Here is a 24,243-nt window from a genome sequence, read left to right as displayed (position 1 = left end):
ATCCATGGATAATTTCAGGGATCGCAATTTATTGTCAGTCTCTTTGAAATAGATTATATTTGAAGGACCCTAGCTTCATCAGTTAAATCTGTGAATATAATTCTGAAGCAAACATAGAAAATAGTTTAAAAGAATTACAGAAAATTTCAACAACAACGAGTTTATTGAATATATAAAATGCTTATATAAATTTGAAACAAAAATCAAGGAAACACTTTATTACAGAATGTTTTATCAGCTAGGTTCGTGCAATATTTCTGAATTTAATTCGTGTAAATAATGATATTTTCTTAATGACATTGTAAATGTTATTTTAACTTCAATAACTATCTAACATCGGACATCTCGTGTTGATATGTAGTAGATTAAAATCATTTATATCTCACATACAAGTAACTATCTCCCATAACGTCTGGAGCAGAAGTTGTTGGATTCATTTTTGACAAAGCAGCTTTACTGTCTCGATACAGCAGCATTTTTCTTTTTGTTTCCAAATTTTTCATTTCATTAACATCTTTAAGGTCTTTATCTTTACTTTCTTCTGTGTTGCCGTCTACAACTACCGCATCGCTAGATTCAGAATCCTCCCAGACAGTTGACAGGTTACTTTCTTTTGGAAGTTCTTCCAGTGGAATTGTATCCGGATATATTGTTTGGTATTTCTGCTGAGCACTTCCACTTTCAGGCAAATCCTTGGAATCCAAATCATCAGCGTCTTGACTTTGTACACTTTCTGATACAGCTGAAGTTTCTGAATCTGTAGCCACCGCCAATGGGTTATCATCTTTTACAGGGATAACAGAACTTTCTTCATTCAAGAAACTTGTGTTAAGAGAATCATTTCTGCTTTCATTGCAAGAGTCAATGATCTCGTCAATATAGATATCTGTGCTGTTTGAAAATTCTAAAGCAAGTGCAGCGACTATTCGGGATGTTTTTGCCAAAGCTTCAGACACTTGGTGTGCTGACGATGCCTCCGCAATTGCACGGTTAGCAAATTCGAGAGCATATTTGGCTCTTATATCAGTTTCCTCTGCTTGTAACCTCGCCTTTATAACCAAATCTGCTATTTCTTTTATACAATAGTTAATGTCCTCTACAAAGTCACTAGCATACCCACTGTTAGCATCTAAATCGTTGCCGTATTCAGAGTTTTCTTCAAAAGCCTCGTTTACTTCCGCCATCATAGATAACTTCAAAATAACGTTACGCTGATGACGTCATTACGTATCATTCATGGATTAGTACGTTTTCCCGTATATTTTTATTTATAGATTTCTGACGTTCAAACAGAAATATAAAAGTTTGTGTTAAATACAAACTAATGTTTATTTAAGCATTACAATCAATACCTATCAAAATATGTGAAATTTTTTTTTTATTTCTATGAATTGTATAATAATGTGCTCTTTAAAAACACCCTTTGATTTAAACAATATTTATTTCTTCTTCCATACTTTCAAACAAAATTTCAATACTGCAGTATATATTTTAAATTGCATCCAGGATTGAGTAAATAGCTTAAAAAGCTTATATGAACCTATCTAAAATCACCCTTTATTTCTGACTGCTGTAGTTACTAGTAGTACTGTTCCTCGTCAACAAAAACGTTATTGAAATAAAACTAAAAGAGTGTAAATTTTCTCTGAGATAGTTCTTACAGTTTCATGGAATTTGTGCATACTCATCTGCAACTGTTTATCAGCATATATAACCTTTTTCTTTATTTCTTATTCTATATCTTCGATGGCTTAAAATATTTAATAAAGGTTAATTTATTTTATGTTTTAGCCGTTTTACTTTTATATATAATAACATTTTAACCTATATATAGTTTTATAACGTATATAATGATGCTCCCATTCATTCAAAATTTGTTGACAAATATGCACGTGGTTTTGTTTACATACAGGCCGACAAATCGCAAATCGATTGCTGACTTGAAACAACCAATGAGGGCGCCCCATGACGACACACCTCCGTAGTAAGTTAACCTTGACATGGTGTTTTTTCGGCTCATTCATTTTTCACCAATTAGTATCTTTTGATCTATACAATAAAAATACTATATATCGTCGTGCATTTAAAAAAGATTTGCGTACGGTAAACCGCACGAAGCAAGCAGTCGCTCGTGAAAAGTGGAAATTAAATTAATCGAGTGTTAGACAAACAGGTTGGTGTTATTTTTATGATTATTTTTGTTTCTGGCTACATTCAAACTATAAAGAACTTGTCTATACAATGTTTCATAGCGAAAATACGTACTTGTTGCTTACACAATTAATCATAATATTCTTTAAACACTTATTGTTATGTAATAAGAATTGCTGGCAATGAACCAAAATATTTCTCAGTGTATAAGTGCTCTAATAATAGAGTATCGATATATATGTATACATGTTTAATGATGAAAATATACATGTATGTTAATGCTTTTTCTTTCAGTAGATATCATAGACCATATGTTGACAAATCGATTATATAACATTTGCAGGAAACGGTTAACTTGAATCAGTTACAATTAATGATTAGATTTGTTATATAAATTAATTTAAACTGGAATTATATTTTTTTTAAAAAATGAGCCAGAAATGTGAAAATCAGTCCCAAAAACTGACCTGTGTGTAAATGTAAATATATATGTGCATCAAATATGTTAAGTATGTGAAATGCCTGAACTTTAATATATGCGTTCCGAACTTCCGTACGTGTCGGTTGGTTATTGATTATTGAACAATGCAATTGATTAAAAACTATTTAAAGGAGAGAGCATTGCCAAATCATTGACATAAAGGTGATAAAATGCCCGACAGTATTGATATGCTTTGCTTGGCAAGTATGTTAATCCACGAAACTTCTTAAAACGCTTTTATTCATTATGCAAACAACATAAAAATGCATTATGTACATGTTCTATGTTTTTATTGTTGTTACATATTTTACGCTTGTTAAAGATTACTATCTGCTCATTTAAAGACTTTACTGTACTCGGTAATGAATTAATAAACAATAACATTTCAACAATTAAACATTTTATATGAGATAGAATTAATGGTTGACAAGTTTTAAAAGTTATTTTCACACACATCATTTACAATACATGTAAAATATATACATGTATGTGTACATGACACGTGCACATTGCAAGTTATGAAAGGAACGTTGGTGGCCACTCAGGTGCCCGTGCATGCTTGAAATAATGCACGGAGGGGTAACTGAGGTCTTCCTCCACTAGTAAAGCTGGATAGTCGCCACATGACCTTCAAAGTGTCGGCGTGACTCAACAAAAGGTAGGTAATTAAAAGAGCCCAGGTTAATAATATTCGGGCACTTGTATTTCGTTTAGACATTCACAATTTTAAAATTATGCATACACGTGATTTGTACATATTTTGCTACATTAGAAACATTGCCATCAAATTTGCTATTGAAGCCTTAAAGTTTACTGTCACTTCCACTTTTAACACAAGGATGTTAACGTATACGAATGTTGACGGAGTAAGCTGATTTTGTGCTCAATATACTTAATGGATGAATACCTTAGCTGATCAGACGGAAGATATCCGGATGTTGACTTGTATATCGCAGTGAACTGTACAATTTCATTGAATGTATATATTTGCGTTGATCTACTTCACTGTGCATCACTGGTGAAACATTTCTGCTGGAGCCATTCATTTGTGTAATGTTATTGCTGAATAAATATATACTTTCATTCTTGCAGCTTGGCCTATATACGATTCATCATAATTAGATAAGTAAATGAGATAATATTTAGTTAATAGAAAATAAATGTATAACATATGACGATTATCATGTATGCATATTCTCTTGAACACAAATAATTTCTTCTCCAGTAGAAATGTACAAATGTTTATGTCAGTTTCGTTATGACTTTGATTGGATGAAGAAACATGACGTGAACGGAACTGCATGTGCTAGGAAAGAGAGCAAAAATTAAAAAAAAATGTAAAAACATTATTTGTTACATGTCAGTCTATGACAGGCTTAAAGCACATGTAAGTTAGTTCTAACTAAATGGAATTATAGATTTATGTATTAAATAAATGGAATTATAGATTTATGTATTAAATATATCCCTAGTGTCTTTAACATACGCCTCAAAAAGGGCATGTTTACAGGAACGTATGTATCAATTTGTTTGCTACTTTGCAGAGTGGCGCCCCTTTTCCCGCCAAAAGTAAAGTCAGCCTCTGAAGTAGGGAAACTGTTGGATTGATGGCGCTGAGATTTCTGCGATGTAAAACTGTGTATGGACACACAACAAAGTTTATTTCTAAACGAATAACTGTATATCCAGACAAGTTCAGATTGAGTAAATCCACAGCGTCGGCCGATGTGGCATCAGACGAAAATCGAACTTTTTCAACAGTACAAACGGAAAATAAAAGGAAGTTAGATGACGGACACCCGAATATTGATTTATCATTTGCAAACCCACAGGAGGCATATAGGAGTAAAACTACAGGGGAACTGTTACGAGCATATTTCGTCTTCCAGTTATGTTCAATACCATTGATTGTTACCCATAATAAAACGGTAGGTTGTTTTTTCACAATTTATACAGTAGATCTACCACTGCACGAGTTAATTGGAAGTGAGAGAATGGTATAATCTAAGTTTAGGACCAGTTAAATTTGGGATAAATGTGACAAATGGGGGAAAAATTCTTCAAATGTTGATAAATAGAATTTAATGTTTTATGTTTTGACCATCTAGCTAGAACCAGAGATGTAGATGTTATCTATGTCTCAGCAATATTACAGCAATATCTTATGTATTCATTTACCTGTCTATTACACAGTTTCATATCTTCTTCAAAATATAAGCACTAATTAATAAACACACAGCTATGCAAATGTACATGTAGCTATATTGTCAGGAAAATTTTATCTGATTATTTTAGAAGCAGCAGAGTTACAGCCCTTTGTACTTGTATGAGTTAATGCCCTTTGTATTTGTACTGTTTACATGACCCTTGATGGGTGACCCATCTTAATTGTAGTCTTTTTAAGGTCATCTGATGAAAAAATTGCATAAAAGAGGAAATGAATTACTGTAAGAAATTTGTGTCATTAATTACAGTTAATGAAATGGAGTCAGTCAATCCTTGGAACCAAACTCTTTCACAAATTGATGAAGGCAACATTCTATGGTCAGTTTGTGGCTGGAGAAGACCGGATTGCCATACGTCCACTGGTGAACCGAAACAAGTTGTTCGGCGTGAAGTCGATACTTGACTACAGTGCTGAGGAAGATGTGAGCAGTGAACAGGCAACGGAATCAGAAATGAGGTATGCTTGATTTTTTTCAGGCAATAGTATGAATTGTGATCTTGTAATGGGTTAGCTAACATATTCCCTACATAGGTTATTGGAATAGCAGATTTGGATGTTCAAACTTGTATAGAATTAGGTTTGTTGTCTGGAAAAAAAAACATGAGCCCTGTTTAGGATTCAAACTCTTGAAATCTGAGGGAAGTAAACTTATTAAAATGTTACAAATGTTTTTTTTTTATTGGACTATATTAAATGGTTACACTAGTATATTGTTTATATATATTTACAGTTCATGTGTACCAGAAAATATGACAGATATTGCTCAAGGTAAGTAAGAACTTTCCTCTTGTACAATCTTGTGGTCTTTATTTCAAATCTAATTGTGATGAATTATTCACCTAATATCATCTGATAATCCATCAATACTGTCAGGGCTTATTCTGTTTACCTTTTAACATTTTTAGCTTCTTACAGATTTACTTGTTCAATTTACGACCTTTGGGCAAATTACCAATAACCCTATTTACTGAAAATTTCAAATAATGTACCGACTGAATGGCAAACAGTGCAGACCAAGATAAGATGTCAGAGATATGCCAGCTGATCATGGTCTGCACTGGTAGCATAAGTAAATTATATTAGGTAGATTTAGTCACCACAACTAGCATTCAAAGGGTTTACGTAATGGTTTGGACATTTGATTGATTATTGTGCCAATATTAACACATTTTTGGTCATATTTCAGCAGTCAGTCTACCTAATTGTCTTTCCTAGTTTTTAAATTGGCATATTAATCAACCAACCAGTCAACCAAAAAACATTTGATGAAAAGCACAAAAATTATCAGTATTACCTCCCTTGAACTTAGCATTTTTATGAAAAAAAATGTTGTCTTTTTTAAATAACTTCTTTATTTCCTAATGTATCTACTTCAAACTTCATATATATGTTTCTTATTATCACTCAACATTTTTGAGAAGGTTAAATACTCTAGCAAGACTATTTCCAGAATTATGTCACCCTTGAACAAATCTCGAGAAATTGGTATTTTTTACTCCAACTTCTTCATTCCTTATAGGATTTACTTTAAAATCCCACATCGTAATAATATGACAAGGTTGTATAAACATAATTGCCTTACTAGGCAGGGAAACTTAACACATTACTGTGAAATAGACAAACTTAGAACTCAAAAGATTTAAGTTCATTCATGTCATTCATTCACTGGTAAAATTGAAATCAGAATGTTGCTGGGGTTCTAACCGGTAGGGGACTTATGGATTGCTTGCAATACTATGATAATTGCTTGTTTTTATTGAACTATATTAAATGGTTACACTAGTATATTGTTTATATATGTTTTATATATTTACAGTTCATGTGTACCAGAAAATATGACAGATATTGCTCAAGGTAAGTAAGAACTTTCCTCTTGTACAATCTTGTGGTCTTTATTTCAAATCTAATTGTGATGAATTATTCACCTAATATCATCTGATAATCCATCAATACTGTCAGGGCTTATTCTGTTTACCTTTTAACATTTTAGCTTCTTATAGATTTACTTGTTCAATTTACGACCCTTGGGCAAATTACCAATAACCCTATTTACTGAAAATTTCAAATAATGTACCGACTGAATGGCAAACAGTGCAGACCAAGATAAGATGTCAGAAATATGCCAGCTGATCATGGTCTGCACTGGTAGCATAAGTAAATTATATTAGGTAGATTTAGTCACCACAACTAGCATTCAAAGGGTTTACGTAATGGTTTGGACATTTGATTGATTATTGTGCCAATATTAACACATTTTTGGTCATATTTCAGCAGTCAGTCTACCTAATTGTCTTTCCTAGTTTTTAAATTGGCATATTAATCAACCAACCAGTCAACCAAAAAACATTTGATGAAAAAAACTAAATGACCAGCTAAAATGGTCTTGAACATTATAAATATAAGTAGTTTGAAACATAAATTTATTAATTTATAGAGCCTGACAGACAGAAGTTTCAGGCACATAGAGAGTTTGGTGACCGCAGAGACAAGGTTGTATCCAGTAGGACATATTTCTATGAAGGAGAAGACCAGTGTGATAAAAACATGAGAATATTCCTCGAGTCAATTGATGGTGTTGCAGGTAAAACATGAGAATATCATTTAAGTCAATAGATGGTGTTGGAGGTATTGTATATTTGAGATAAAAACATGAGAATATTCCTCGAGTCAATAGATGGTGTTGCAGGTATTGTTTATTTGAGATAAAAACATGAGAATATTCTTTCCTCAAGTCAATAGAAATGGTGTTGCAGGTATTGTATATTTGAGATAAAAACATGATAATATTCCTCAAGTCAATAGATGGTGATGGTGGCATTAAAACTTATCATTACTGAATATGACAGGTGTTTTAATTTTTATATTACATATTTAAATATGCGATAACCTGATTTTGTTTTAAAAAATATATCTGTAATTATTATTTTGTAGATGCAACCAAAAAGACTGGTTTCTGTGCAATAAAGTTGACAGCCCTTGGAAGGCCACAGTTATTGGTAGGTTGAAAATTAATAAACATTGGTGGAATATAATAAACATTGATTTGTGTAGGTACTGGAACTGATTGAGTTTTCAGTGATTTAATGATAAAAAAGCAAAAAAATAGTTAGTGAGAAGTTTTATTTAATCTGAGTTCAGATCTTATGTTGTACATGTAGCATAATGTTAAAAAAATTATTTACAACACTGATGTTAACCAGGTGAATTTGGTAACAACTGTTTAACTGCAAGTTGGCCTGAATATTCCATTGGCAACAGGTCCCTGTGAGCAAAAACATTCAAATATTCAATAAACTTTTTTAATAGGCAGAGATATAACAAACAAATGTTTAAAATTAATTAGGAATGAAAAGCCAAGAAAATTGAGTTCATAACAAACTCTGTACCTTTTTGTCCTCCACAGATAATATTAGAAATGTGTGGAAATGGCGTTGTCCTTCCGTCCAGATCTCTTTCCTTGAAATGAAATTATAAAAAGGGATATGAGGCTTGCCAAATGTCATCAAATCCACCTACGTTTTTCTTAAGTTATGGCCCTTTAATTGTTATTTAAAAAAAGGCATTGTTTAAAGAAAATATCTGTTTGAGCAATATTTTACAATTGTTTTGTTAGATTGTAATAAAACTCAACATGAATATAATAATAATAAATGATACTCATCAAATACGATTGGAAATTCTCAAATTATATACTATTACTGTTGTAGAATATATTATTTTTTAGCTCATCTGTTTCAAAGAAAAAGTCCAGCTTTTATGATGGCAGTCAGTCATGTGGTTGTCTTTGCAAAAACTTTAATGTAGCCAATTACTCAAACAATTATTAAAAAAAGATATTACTATGAAACTTGAAATACTTGCTTATCTTGACAAGAGGCAGTTGTGCAACAAGGGTCACGATTCTGAAAGCCATTTTATTGGAGTTATGCCCCTTTTGAACTTTTTTATGCCACCGCAGCATCTGCGATGCGGTGGCATATAGCGATTCACCTGTGTGTGTGTTTGTTTGTGTGTGTGTGTGTGTGTGTGTGTGTGTTATATAGATTATATAGTGAACTTAAAAAATCTTCTTGTAAAAAACCACTAGTCCAATTTCAACCAAACTTGGCAGGATTGATCCTTGGGTGAAGGGCTTCCAAAGTTGTTCAAAGAATTTTATTCCATGCAGAAATCTGGTTGCCATGGCAACCAAAAGGAATTATAAGAATAAATTTAAAAAATCTTCTTGTAAAGACCCAAAAGGCCTAGAGCTTAGATATTTTGCATAAGGCATTGCCTGGTAGACCTCTACCAAGATTGTTCAAATTATGGCCCTGGGGTCAAAATCGGCCCCGCCCCGGGGGTCATTGATTTTCACTATATGTACATATAGTAAAAACTTAAAATACCTTCTTGTAAAGACCCAAAAGGCCTAGAGCTTAGATATTTTGCATAAGGCATTGTCTGGTAGACCCTTACCAAGATTGTTCAAATTATAGCCCTGGGGTCAAAATCGGCTTGCCCCGGGGGTCATTGATTTTCACTTTATGTACATATAGTAAAAACTTAAAATGCCTTCTTGTAAAGACCCAAAAGGCCTAGAGCTTAGATATTTTGCATAAGGCATTGTCTGATAGACCTCTACCCAGATTGTTCAAATTATAGCCCTGGGGTCAAAATCTGCCCCTCCCCGGGGGTCATTGGTTTTCCTTTTATGTATATAGTATATAACTTTAAAAAAAATTCTTCTAGCAATTGACAAATGCTAAAGGTTAGATATTTTGCATGAAACATTCAGAAGTGAACTTCTAGCAAGATTGTTCAAATTATAGCCCTGGGGTCAAAATTGCCCGCGCCCCGGGGGTCATTGATTTTCAATATATACATAATAGTAAAAAAATAAAAAAATCTTATTTTCTGAAGGTACAAGGCTTAGAGCTTTAATATTTGTTAAATGATATCATCTATAGGTACTCTACCAAAGTTGTTCAAATTTTGTCTCTAGTGTCAAAATTAGCCCTGCCCTGGGGGCCACAGGTTTTCCTTATATGTATATAGTAAAAACTTAAAAAATCATCTTCTCTTAATTTACAAATGCTAAGTTAAGATATTTTGCATGAAACATTGTGTAGTGAACCTCTAGCAAGATTGTACAAATTATAGCCCTGGGGTCAAAATTGGCCCCATCCCCAGGGGTCATTGATTTTACTGTGTACATATAGTAAAACATTCTAAAATCTTCTTGTCTGAAGGTACAAGGCTTAGAGCTTTAATATTTGGTATATAATATCATCTATGGGTCCTCTACAAAAGTTGTTTTAATTATAACCCTAGTGTTAAAATTGCCCTGCTCCAGAGGCGATAGTTTTCCTTATATGTATAAAGTAAAAACTTGAAAAATTTTCTTCTCTGAATTGAAAAATCTTCTTCTTTGAATTGACATAGGCTAGAGGTTAAATATATGGCATGAGACTTTGCGAAGTGAACCTTTACCAAGATTGTTCAAATTATAGCCCTGGGGTCAAAATTGGTTCTGCCCCGGGGATCATTGATTTTCATTATGTACATAATATTATAGTAAAAAAAAAAAAATTTTTGTCTGAAGGTACAAGACATAGAGCTTTGATGTTTGCTATATAATATCATCTATAGGTCCTCTACCAAAGGTGTTCAAATTTTTCCCCTGGTGTCAAAATTGGCCCTGCCAGGGGGCAGTGATTCTCATTATGTACACACAGTAAAAACTGAAAATAAAACAAATGTTTTCTGAATGGGAGAAAGCTACAGTTTAGATATTTGACTTGAAATGTTGTTTGGTGGACCTGTATCAAGATTGTTTTGAATTAAACCCTTGGGTCCAAAATTTTGCCTTGCCCAAGGGGACAGTGACCTACTTTCTTGTCCTTTGATGTACAGCAATGAAATTTTGACCATGTGCACAGTTTTAGTTGTAAAATTGAACTTTGATATCAGGTGACCTAGATTTTGATGATGTGACCTACTTTCTTGTCCTTTGATGTACAGCTATGAAATTTGAACCATGTGCACAGATTAAGATGTAAAGTGAACTTTGATTTCAGCTGACCTAGATTTTGACAAAGTGTCTTACTGTGTTGTCCTTTGATGTAGTCATAAAATTTAGGCTGTGTGAAATATGACCTTCACCACCAAATTCACTAGACTCACGTGCATTGATATATTCCTACTCTGATCTTTTATTGAGTTAACAACAGATTTAACCACTAATCTGATAATAAGAATTAGATTATTTATAAGGTCAGGGATCTATGCATTATGACAATCTTCAAAATTGTATAGAAACAAAAAAATCTGTTCCTACACTACTATTTAGTATTGTATTAATGCGGTGGCATAGCATTTTTCACAAATGCAATCTTGTTTGTTGTTAAAATTCGTTATTGCCTTTAACAGATGAGCATCATCACAGCATGTCGTGCTCTTGTCTTTATATACTTTCAGTGCTACACAAAAATTTCATTTATAATTATATATTCTTTTTATCAACAGCTTCAAATGTCAGATGTGTTAGTGTCAGCGAGAAATTTCTTTGAGAAACTGACAAGTGAAGAGGGAGATAATTTCTCTAGAGGTTTTCGCGAGGATGAATTCCTACTGAAGTTACACGAGATGGGTGTAAAGATAACACCGGAGGAATGTAGCAGATGGTTCTCTATACTTGATGTTAGTCAGGACGGGTAGGGTGTTTATAATTAGTTAGGCAGAGTCAAGATGACTTAATCCTCAGTACTGTGTGTTACACAATTCATTTTAGTTCGATTGTATAGGAAGCTATAATTTAAGCTTATAGGCACACATGCTTTCAAAGCCAATTCTGGAACCAACTAGAAATGAGCAATAAGTCTAAAGTTTATTGCTCAAGGAAACAATGGCTTGCCCCTTGACAGGGTTTGAACCCACACAAATAGCGATTCTTAGATTACTAGTCCGACACACATTAACCACTCGGCCATGCCGCCACTATGTGTTTGACCTATACCGGGAATGATTGTTTTATCGTGTCTCTTTCATTTGAGAAAGCTATTAATCATAATTGCCGACTTAATTTATGTTGGTGATTCTACTCAGCTTTTCCTTAAATAATGAAGAGATTTTTGTCCAACATTTACATGTAAGCGGAAAGTTTCTATATGACCTTCACAACTTCAGTATTGCAATGATCTTTGTTTCATGATTATACCAAATTGATCATCATCATATTTGAAAAATGACTAGTATCTTAAATTTTAACCAAAAATGGCTAACCATTTGTCACCATGCAGTGTACAGCCAGACCTGAGCTTGCCTATGTTTGAAGTTTTTTTCAGAGTCTATATTGTTGGCCGATTTACTGAAAATTTTAATCTTGATATCCCTAAAATATATTACGGACAGTTTCAAAAAATTTGAGACTAGATAAGTCCATTGATGAAACTCAGCAACTTGGTTAAGGGTAAATATTTATTTGGAATATGGCTTGTACCTTGAATTGTTATGCACAGTTGTACAATTTTTTCCACTTCAAAGTAATCAAACTGTTTATAAAAATTATCATTTTATTTCAGGCAAGTTGATATTATGGACTGGGATAATCTGTTAGAAGTTAATATGAAACTGGATCAGCTCTTTGTCATTCCTGACCCTCAGGTAAATTATCTCCCTTTAAATTAAGTAAATTATATTTCTTATCTTGTAACTTCTCCATATTATCCTGCAATAGTTTTATTGGACTTTTCCTGCTCTGAATTCATATTTTTCAATCGTTATTGTGTATGCTGGTGTGATGTGCTAGCCTGGCCACATGCTGGTGTGATGTGCTAGCCTGGCCACATGCTGGTGTGATGGGTTAGCCTGGCCACATGCTGGTGTGATGTGCTATCCTGGCCACATGCTGGTGTGATGTGCTAGCCTGGCCACATGCTGGTGTGATGTGCTAGCCTGGCCACATGCTGGTGTGATGGGTTAGCCTGGCCACATGCTGGTGTGATGTGCTAGCCTGGCCACATGCTGGTGTGATGTGCTAGCCTGGCCACATGCTGGTGTGATGTGCTAGCCTGGCCACATGCTGGTGTGATGTGCTAGCCTGGCCACATGCTGGTGTGATGTGCTAGCCTGGCCACATGCTGGTGTGATGTGCTAGCCTTACCACATGCTGGTGTTATGTGCTAGCCTGGCCACATGCTGGTGTGATGTGCTAGCCTGGCCACATGCTGGTGTGATGTGCTAGCCTGGCCATATGCTGGTGTGATGTGCTAGCCTGGCCACATGCTGGTGTTATGTGCTAGCCTTGCCACATGCTGGTGTGATGTGCTAGCCTGGCCACATGCTGGTGTGATGTGCCAGCCTGGCCACATGCTGGTGTGATGGGTTAGCCTGGCCACATGCTGGTGTGATGTGCTAGCCTGGCCACATGCTGGTGTGATGTGCTAGCCTGGCCACATGCTGGTGTTATGTGCTAGCCTGGCCACATGCTGGTGTGATGTGCTAGCCTGGCCACATGCTGGTGTGATGTGCTAGCCTGGCCACATGCTGGTGTGATGTGCTAGCCTTACCACATGCTGGTGTTATGTGCTAGCCTGGCCACATGCTGGTGTGATGTGCTAGCCTGGCCACATGCTGGTGTGATGTGCTAGCCTGGCCATATGCTGGTGTGATGTGCTAGCCTGGCCACATGCTGGTGTTATGTGCTAGCCTTGCCACATGCTGGTGTGATGTGCTAGCCTGGCCACATGCTGGTGTGATGTGCTAGCCTGGCCACATGCTGGTGTGATGTGCTAGCCTGCCCCACATGCTGGTGTGACATGCTAGCCAGGCTGTATGCTTGTGTAATGTTCTAGCCTGGCTGCATGCTGGTTTGACATGCTAGCCTGGCCTTATGCTGGTGTAACATGCTTGCCTGGCCACATGCTGGTGTGATGTGCTATCCTGGCCACATGCTGGTGTGATGTGCTATCCTGGCCACATGCTGGTATGATGTGCTATCCTGGCCACATGCTGGTGTGATGTGCTATCCTGGCCACATGCTGGTGTGATGTGCTATCCTGGCCACATGCTGGTGCTAGCCTGGCTGTATGGTGATAGTGGAATATGTATCTTGTTAAAGGTGCTAGCATTCTAATGGCTTAAATTTTATTTAAATTTTTCAGACCGGAGAGCTGAAGCCGATGTTGCACTGCCTGGCAGACGACACAGAGAAAGAAATGAAAAATATGTTACACAGAGTAAATGAGATTACAAAGGTACATTTGTATATTTGTTATAAAAAATAAAGTTGTTATGTCTTACCCATATATATATCATGTAGATCTGTGCATTGCCATTTTTTTCTGTCCCATTACATAACATGATATTTATTTGTTCAAAGTTTATGATGCAATTCATAGTATGTATTATAGAAGCAAATTATTTGTGATGCATATTGCAATATTTAAGTTGAATTGCAATATAAACCATATCATCATACTTGCTTTTAAACTTGAAACCAATAGATGTTTATATATGAACAGATTACCAGCTTTTATAAGATTAAAGCACAAATTTAGCCGATCATTGTGAAAGTGAAAAAAATAATCCTCTCTGACTTTAAAAGTTTATAATAAAAGCCTCTACTTTCTATGGCGATGCATGTTTTTGTCTATTATTTTTATCTGAAAAGTTTATTCTGGCTTTTCTTGGTTCTTTTTATTTTACTTGTTTAATTGTTGGTGTATCTGACAGCCATATCTTTGTATTGCAAGGTGTAATCTATATTGCATTGCAATTTATTGACACAGATTCTGTCTGATACATACATTGAGAACAAGCCAATGAAACATTACACCTCTAGTATCATGCAATTAAGTATTTAATTAAATTCAGTATTGTTTTTTTTCAAAGGGTGTCAACAAATAACAATTAATACTGATAAGTTCTTTCAAAGTAAATATTTTTCTTTTTTTAAAGAAGTTATTATGTAACCTACCTAAAATGATTCATATAACTACAAATTTGATTGATTGTTATTACAAATTACAGTTATTAGTAAATTACACTGTATGTATTTACAGTATGCAGTGGAGAGAGATGTAAGAGTTATGGTTGATGCGGAACAATCATACTTCCAGCCGGCTATAAATAGATTAACGATGGAGATGATGAAAAAATTCAACAAAGAGAAAGCAATCATCTTTAATACATATCAATGTTATCTTAAGGTAACATTTTTACATTTCCTCTCAAAAACAGATTCAGTCAAACTGAGTCTGTAATTTTCATATAATTTTGTTGTTATCACTGCTTCTAAGTTAATATTCTCCCCAAGTTTTCCAGACTTTTTTGATTGATAATGTGTCTGCTGAAGGGGTATCATGTTCACAGGTTTACAACATGATATTTCACTTAATAAGATGTATTAATAATTTTTACATAGTGTTCACTCTGTAATAGAGATGCCACTCTTCACACACATAGTGCTCACACTGTAATGGAGATGACACTCTTCACACACATAGTGCTCACACTGTAATGGAGATTGCCACTCTTCACACACATAGTGCTCACACTGCAATGGAGATTGCCACTCTTCACACACATAGTGCTCACACTGCAAAGGAGATTGCCACTCTTCACACACATAGTGCTCACACTGTAATGGAGATGACACTCTTCACACACATAGTGCTCACTGCAATGGAGATTGCCACTCTTCACACACATAGTGCTCACACTGCAAAGGAGATTGCCACTCTTCACACACATAGTGCTCACACTGTAATGAAGGTTGCCACTTATCACTTTGATAGGAAGAATAAATGGGAAGCTTCAGAGACTTTTTAGCAAATTTTTTTAACTGTTTTCTTTTTGTATTAATTTTGTTCTGATAAAAAATGAATAATCAGAATATAGTATGACCTGTACTAAAAGTTTGTATCTGTAAATTTCAGTCAGCTCACAAAGCTATCAAGCTGGATCTAGACACAGCTGTAAGACACAATATTTACTTTGGTGCCAAACTTGTCAGAGGTGCTTATATGGAGCAGGTATATTGTGTGTTATACATATTTTATTTGTAATCAATATATTTTTTAAATCTTTTTATTTGTTTCGTAAAGTGCATTACAAAATCTGTTGCTCTTTAGGAAAACTATTTTAGGAAAACTATTTGAAGAATAGGGAGAACGATTGTAGTCACCCAGGCTTCGGCATCACACTTCGGTTAAGTTTTTGCATACAAGTTGGTATCTGAAAAGATATTGAAAGGAATGAGTTGAGTTGAAATATCACACACTTATTTAAGAGCATTATGGGAGGTTACTTTCTAAGGCTTATTACTCCAACATGGATTTTAATACAATTTTGCCCCTTTTTAAAGTTAGAAATTTCAACATTATTCAGGCTCTTGTTTTACTATCAAGCACTAAGAATAGTAAACTGTTGAGCAATTTTGCTGTCCTACTGACATCTCTTGTTATGGTATTAAATGTATCTTTGACTCAGGTATAGCCTACTCGGTATGTGTAATAATGCTATAATCCTGTGAATGTTGTGTAATTTTCTTAATCTCTTCTAATCTCTTCAAATTAAATCTAAAGCTCATAATTTTCTGAGATAATTTTGTTGGCTTAATTGTTTAATGACCTTTGACCTCCACTAAGGCTTAGCATTATATTTGAGGACAAATTAAAAGTAATTTGAAAAAAAAAAAGGTTATAACTTGCATATAAATTGTCAGGTTATTGACTTACCTGAACAAATGTGGCTTAAATCTGCACAAAACTGGCTTAAAATTGTTAAAAAAAAAAGCTGGCTTAAATCTGTAAAAAAACTGGCTTAAATCTGTAAAAAACTGACTTGAAATTGTAAAAAAAAAATTTGTACAAAACTGGCTTAAATCTGTACAAAAACAAACAGACATGAGAACTCACTTTTTGTATGCAAACAAACTTGACATGTTACAGGAGAGAGAACGTGCGGCCACAATTGGTTATGAGGATCCAATCAACCCATCATATGAGGCGACTACGGCCATGTATAACAAGGTATTACGAGAAGTTATGAGACAGATACAGTTACAAGAACGTGGAAGAATTGCAGTAATGGTCGCCAGTCATAACGAGGACACTGTCCGTTACACTGTAGAAAAGTAGGACATTTTCCAGTTCTTTAAGTAAAATCAATTTTTTTTAGCTCACCTCTCACAAAGTGACAGGGTGAGCTTTTGTGATCGCTTTTCGTCCGGCGTCCATCCGGCGTCCGTCCGTCCGTAAACTTTTACTTTAAATGACATCTCCTCATAAACCCCTAAGCCAATTTCATCCAAACTTCACAGGAATGTTCCTTTGGTGGTCACCTTTAAAAATTGTTCAAAGAATTTAATTCCATGCAGAACTCTGGTTGCCATGGCAACCGAAAGAAAAAACTTTAAATATCTTCTTTTAAAAAACCCTAAGAGCTAGAGCTTAGATATTTGGCATGAAACATCTTCTAATGAGTGTCTACCAAGTTTGTTCAAATAAAAGCCCTGGGGTCAAAATTGGCCCAGCCCCAAGGGGGTCTTTGATTTTCCCTATATGCATATAGTAAAAACTTAAAATATCTTCTTTTAAAGAACCCAAAAGAGCTAGAGCTATGATATTTAGCATGAAACATCTTCTAATGAGTGTCTACCAAGTTTATTCAAATAAAAGCCCTGGGGTCAAAATTGGCCCGGCCCCAGGGGGTCATTGATTTTCCCTATATGCATATAGTAAAAACTTAAAAAATCTTCTTTTAAAGTACTCAAAGAACTTGAGCTAAGATCTTTAGCATGAAACATGTTCTAATGGGTGTCTACCAAGTTTGTTCAAATAAAAGCCCTGTGGTCAAAATTGGCCCCGCCCTGGGGGTCATTGATTTTCCTTATATGTGTATAGCAAAAACTTAAAAAATCTTCTTTGAAAAAACCCGAATAGCTAGAGTTTAGATATTAAGCATGAAACATCTTCTAGTGAGTGTCTACCAAGTTTGTTCAAAAAAAAGCCCTGGGGTCAAAATTGGCCCCGTCCCAGGGGGTCTTTGATTTTCCCTAAATGCATATAGTAAAAACTTAAAAAATCTTCTTTTAAAGAACCCAAAGAGCTGGAGCTAAGATATTTAGCTTGAAACATTTTCTAATGAGTGTCTACCCAGTTTGTTCAAATAAAAGCCCTGGGGTCAAAATTGGCCCCGCCCCAGGGGGTCATTGATTTGTCCTATATGCATATAGTAAAAACTTAAAAATTCTTCTTTTAAAGAACACAAAGAGCTAGAGCTAAGATATTTAGCATGAAACATGTTCTTATTGGTGTCTACCAAGTTTATTCAAATAAAAGCCCTGGGGTCAAAATTGGCCCAGCCCCGGGGGTCATTGATTTTCCTTACATGTATATAGCAAAAACTTAAAAAATCTTCTTTGAAAAAATAGCTGGAGTTTAGATATTAAGCATGAAACATCTTCAAGTGAGTGTCTACAAAGTTTGTTCAAATAAAAGCCCTTGAGTTAAAATTGGCCCCCTGCCTTGGGTGTTATTGATTTTCCTTTTACAGTGTAACTTCCGAAAACCGAACACCCATGGGACTTGTCAAAAAGTTCGGATTTCAGAGGTTTCCGGAATTCAGAGGTATATGATAATGTGGACAAGACTAAGCTACTTAATATCACTAAATGTCAAGGAAGATGTGGCCATTACTGTAATATTATATATAATAGTCTTTTAATCAAGATTAAGATGTGAATGAAAAGAATACATTTTTATCTTCCCTGCAAATGCTTTTGGATTTCTATCAATTTGTAGAAATGTTGTTATTTGCATAACTTGACATATCGTCCGATGCTAGTTAATTAATTATCACATCAAATGCAATAAAATCCCTAAAGACGTTTGATGCATACATTGTCTAATTAATTGTCATTTAATCCGCTAATAAACACTTCAAATTAACTGACCGCCGTAAATTACTCTGATTAACCAACATACCATTTCACAGTTTGTGATTTTAACGCGTGTCAAATTACACGATCACCGCTAATTAGTAAACAATCGATAGGGAGATTAAATCTTCCTGCAGGGTAAACATTCTCGATTTACAATGTATTTCACACCTTTGACTATTTCCGGTTTTTGGAGGTAAAATTGCATTGATTTGACTTTAATGTTACGAAAATATCGTCCGGAATTCAGAATTTAGAAGTTCCGGAATTCAGAAGTATTATATTAATAGAAAATAGAAGGGAAAAAATCGGGACCGAAAAAATTGTTCGGTTTTAAGAAGTTTCCGGATTTCAGAAGTTCCGGAATTCGGAAGTTACACTGTATTTGTATAGCAAAAACTTAAAAATCTTCTTTGAAAAAACCCAAATAGCTAGAGTTTAGATATTAAGCATGAAACATCTTCTAGTAATTGCCTACAAAGTTTGTTCAAATAAAAGCCCTGGTGTCAAAATTGACCCCGCCCCCAGGGTGTCATTGGTTTTAACTACATGTGTATAGTAAAAACTTAAAAAATCTTCTTTTAAAAAAACCCAATGAGCTACAGCTTAGATGTTTAGCATGAAACATCTTCTTATGGGTGTCTACCAAGTTTGTTCAAATAAAAGCCCTTGGGTTAAAATTGGGGGGGGGGGGTAAGGGGGGGGGTAGATGGTTGTTTTTCATTATATGTGTGTAGTAAAAACTTGACATTGTGAAACATCTTCTAATGGGTGTCTTCCAAGTTTGTTCAAATTAAAGCCCTGGGGTTTAAACTGGCCCTCTCCGGGTGCCTTTATACAGGTGAGCATCCTCAGGGCCATCATGGCCCTCTTGTTTAAAGTTGTCAGGATAAGATTTCAAGGATGTTTGACTGTTTTAATATACTTGATGTCGGATGATCATTAAACTTTGTCACCCGACTTCTTGCCTGATTCTTCATCTAGATCTTTTTTAAATGTCATCTGTGGTGACATGATGCACCTTAAACCACTTAAAGATATTATTTGAAAACTGTAATTATTTGTACTCTTTCAGGCAACAAGAACAAAAATAGAAAGTACTTTCAGAAAGTATAAAAAAAACCTTCTTTTCATGGAGAAATACAGGCATCTGCTCTTAACTATTAAGTCCTTGAAAGACTTCTCATAAAATTATTCCTATAAATGTCATCATTTGACCACTTACAGGCTTCCACTGCTAAAAATATTTCACCTTGAATATATTCTTCTTATTTATGGATATATTAAATGGATTTTCACTTTAAGATATACTATGCTCACCCTTGAGTAAAATATTAATCACAGAAATTTATTGAACTTATCTATGAAATTCTTACTGAACATGTCTGATTTGAATAAAAGAATGAGTAAACTATGTATGAAAAGGTGCATTCCCTATTACAGGTCAAGTAAAGTTAGTCTTTTCTGAAATAAGCTGCCAGTAATTTTTTTTTATGGCACTATACATTCATATTATATCTATTTTGTGTGATGTCAAAACATTTTTGTTTTATTTTTACAAAGAGATTGTGTAGCAATTATCAATATTTTCTAAAAAAACTCAAATTTGAGCATAGTACATCTATTTATTATACATCCTCTTTTGCATTGCTAAATTTTCTTATTACATTTGTTGTAATTGTCAGAAGCTGACTGTAGCTGGAAGGGAATATTATTGCATTCCTCATGTTGTACAATGTGGACCTAAGAAAGAATAAAGTTCTGTTTTATTTTATGATAATTATTTGTTTATGTTACAGAATGAAGGAGTTTGGAGTAAAGCCTGCAGATAAAGTGATATGTTTTGGTCAGTTACTGGGAATGTGTGACCAGGTCAGCTTTCCATTAGGTAAGGATCATCTTGAGAAGTTTGTGTTATAAAAGTAAAACTGTTTTGTATTACAAATAGGCCTTTAATATAAAACTGGTAAAATGATATTATAGTTTTTGATAGCTTTTAACAGGAACTGTCTAAAAGTAAAGATAAGACAGTTTTAATCTGATGTCATTATACACCAATGGTTTCTCTTCACATACAAATTAAATTTTATAAAGGCTTCTTTTGTCAACTTATATTTTATATTCTTTTGAATATAGTTATGATTAAAATCAAGTCTGGACTCATTTACTGGGGTAATGAGTGCATGTTATACTTTAAATGGTGTAAATGTGCTAGCTTTAACAAGGTTTTTAAGCTCTTCTATTTAAAGAAAGGGGAGAACTTATGTGCTCATTCCAACGTTGCAGTCACAGTTTGCTTAAGTTTGTGTCTCCAAAATATAACTAGTCAGGGAATGGATTGAAACTTCACACACTTGTTCTCTGTGATTATATAACAGGATCGGCTCAGGTCCCATAAAGCTGAGTTATATTTTTACAGAGTTATGCCCCTTTTATTACTGTCAACCATTGAGAATTAGTCAAGTGCACCGTTATATTGACAGTTCTTGTTACTTTTTCATTTAAACCATGTTACAGTAAAAGTTAATATCTTTTATTGAAGGACAAGGAGGTTATTCTGTATACAAGTATGTACCGTACGGTCCCGTGGACGAGGTACTTCCATACCTGTCTCGTAGAGCCATGGAAAACAAAGGCATTCTGAAAAAAGTGAAAAAAGAGAAGAAACTATTATGGAAAGAAATATCTCGCAGAATAAAATCTGGACAATTAAGATATGATCCCCTAAAGAATCTCCCTGATATAACACCGGTGTGAAGTACTGGTAGCGTGGTTACAGGAGACCTACAGTCGATATACATAATCATTAGATATATCAGTGATAAATACATTTATACAATACTCTATGTGTTTGAATACTCATAATTTTCATTTTAAATAATAAACATTCTCCATTTTAGTTGAATCTCAACATTTTTAAAATCTATGGGGTTTTTTTTTAATGAGATTTTTATTTGTTATCATTTTTGATGTTTAGACTATGATAATAAATTCAGATCTGCACAAACACAAGAGCTTAGCCTGCATATACTGATCAGAACACATATAACTGCTCAATTACAATATCTAATGATCTTAAAATTCCTTAAAATGACTTGTGGACTGTTATTAATTCAAAACATGGCTAGTCAATTATTCTTGTCTAGTGATGGTACGGTTGAAAAGTTGATCAAGCCTTGGGGCCAACTACGGGTGGTTGGGGGGGGGGGGGTTGAGTAAGTATAAACTTAAGCCGGTTTGAAGTTGGTGAAGGAAAAAAGGATTAGATCTGAATTTATATGCAACACAATTAGACTGTGATTTATTCTAATGGCTATTTTCATAATGTTTGAATATCAGTTAATTTTATTTTGAAGTTTCTTTATATTTTGTGTTGGTTTTTTTATTTGACCATAATTGTTTTGTTGTTAATTTTTATTTGCTCACCAAAGTACAATGTAATGTGTTCAAAGTGAGCTTATTTAATCACTCAATTCTTTGTTAGAATTGTCTGTCCATCTGTTTGTTTGTCTGTTTGTCTGTCCTCGTATCTATCTGTCCTGACAAGAGGACATATTATAATGGTTTAGTGATTCTTTTGGTGCAATTTTGATATTATTGACTTTTATAGAAATCTTTGATGGTATTAGAACACTTGTTAACATTTTGTTAACATAAGTATGAAGATAACTTTTGACTTATTGGGAACTGAGCTATTTTTATTTATTTATATTTTTTTTATAAAAAATTGTGTAAATTGAAGAGTTTTGATTATGTTAGCATGTTATATTGAGGCAATGTTTATTCTTAGAGGTTTGGACTTCATTTACCAAAAAATAACAGTGAGAGTTGTATTACAATCACAGGATTTTTTCTTTCAATCATAGTTTGGATTTTAGGTTCATGTAAGGCACACTCTCAATTTTTTTGGCAACTATTGATGAATCTCATTGTATTGTTTGTTTAATGCACTATTGTTTTGTTATTATTGTACCACTATACTGTACAACTGCATAATATATACTGATACAGGTATACCAGTACTTTACATAAATAAAATATTATAACAGTTGACACCAAAATGGTCATTTAAATGATCACTTCCCTTAAAGGGAGACACAGGCAAAATTTTAATTTCTTAGTTTTGGATTTTTCTTTCATTTTTCTGTAAATGTACTCAAGATGAATACACTTAACAGTCAAAGGAACAAAACTTTTCTCCATATAAAGAATAAAATGGTGTTTTCCTAACTTGACCCGCGTGGGTCAGGTTAGAGCGCTACGATTTCACAATAGTTGTCACTGTATTTTCTGGAAACGTTAAAGAACATGTCAAATCAATAACATAGACTTGTTTCAATCATACAATATCCACAATACCTGTTATTATAACTTCCAGGGTTTGTTCAAATCACATGACTTGTTTTTAAACTATTCGATGATTCTGTTGGCGTCTAAATTTTGTTCAACATATATAGATATATTCAAGTTTCAAACCCAAAATATACAGAATTTATACAGAAATTCATGCTGGGAGTTTAAGAAATGTCATTTTAGGGTGATTTGAGTACAGTAGATCATTTTTATATTTTTGTCATTATTTTGCCTGAGTATCCCTTTAAAAAAAATAATTCATACATATTTGTACACTGTACATAAAAATTTTTCATAAAAGAGAGTGTTTTTATTGAGTGTTTACACTGTACACAGTAAGTTTATTGTGAAAGTGAGTCTTTACATTGAATGTTTACACTGTATACAGTGAATTTATCATAAAAGTGTGTTTAGATTAAGTGTTTACATTGTACACAGTAAATTTATTATATTATGAAAGTGAGTGTTTACATTGAATGTGTACACTGTAAATTTATCATTAAAGTTTGTCTTTACATTAAGTATTTACACTGAACACAGTAAAATTATTGTGAAAGTGAGTGTTTACATTGAATGTTTACACTGTACACTGTAAATTTATCATAAAAGTGAGTGTTGACTTTAAATGTTTACACTGTACACCTTAAATTTATCACAAAATTGAGTGTTTACACTATACACAGTAAATTTATCATGAAAATGAGTATTTACATTAAGTGTTTACACTGCACACAGTAATCTAATTGTAAAAGTGAGTGTTTACATTATGTGTTTACACTGTACACAGTAAAATCATGAAAGTCAGTGTTTACAATGTACATAGTAAATTTATCATCATGAAAGAGAGTGTTTTCATTGAGTGTTTTCATTGTACACAGTAAATTTATTGTGAAAGTGAGTGGTTACAATAAATGTTTACACTGTACATGGTGAATTTATCTTAAAAGTGAGTGTTTACATTAAGTGTTTACACAGTACACAGTAAATTTATAACAAAATTGAGGGGTTACACTGTTGACAGTAAATTTATCATGAAAATGAGTATTTACATTGTTTACACTGTACATAGTAAATTTATCATCATGAAAGAGTGTTTTCATTGAGTGT

At 33.9% G+C, this 24,243-nt stretch overlaps 1 protein-coding gene across 2 annotated transcripts; it reads left to right on the top strand.

Annotated features, from left to right (window-relative positions):
- The first annotated feature begins 1,953 nt into the window (after nucleotides 1-1,953).
- On the top strand, nucleotides 1,954-22,873 carry LOC132742437 (proline dehydrogenase 1, mitochondrial-like). Of its 2 annotated transcripts, none has more exons than XM_060730868.1 (14): nucleotides 1,954-2,173; nucleotides 4,177-4,560; nucleotides 5,107-5,315; nucleotides 6,676-6,713; nucleotides 7,294-7,440; nucleotides 7,791-7,855; nucleotides 11,367-11,554; nucleotides 12,422-12,503; nucleotides 14,003-14,095; nucleotides 14,903-15,049; nucleotides 15,779-15,874; nucleotides 16,793-16,977; nucleotides 20,583-20,671; nucleotides 21,326-22,873. In XM_060730868.1, the coding sequence occupies exons 2-14, from the start codon at nucleotides 4,240-4,242 to the stop codon at nucleotides 21,538-21,540; spliced, it is 1,875 nt and encodes a 624-aa protein (XP_060586851.1). In that variant the 5' UTR covers nucleotides 1,954-2,173; nucleotides 4,177-4,239; the 3' UTR covers nucleotides 21,541-22,873. The 2 variants fall into 2 exon arrangements, with proteins under 2 accessions (XP_060586851.1, XP_060586852.1); XM_060730869.1 differs by lacking the exon at nucleotides 1,954-2,173 and adding an exon at nucleotides 2,186-3,290.
- The last annotated feature ends 1,370 nt before the right edge of the window (nucleotides 22,874-24,243 follow it).

Source organism: Ruditapes philippinarum, unplaced genomic scaffold (assembly GCF_026571515.1).
Source record: "Ruditapes philippinarum isolate M1 unplaced genomic scaffold, ASM2657151v2 ctg265_1_1_1_1, whole genome shotgun sequence".
Taxonomy (NCBI): Eukaryota; Metazoa; Mollusca; class Bivalvia; order Venerida; family Veneridae; genus Ruditapes; species Ruditapes philippinarum.
Note: the sequence above shows the minus strand (reverse complement) of the source record. Positions and strands in the feature narration are given on the sequence as shown.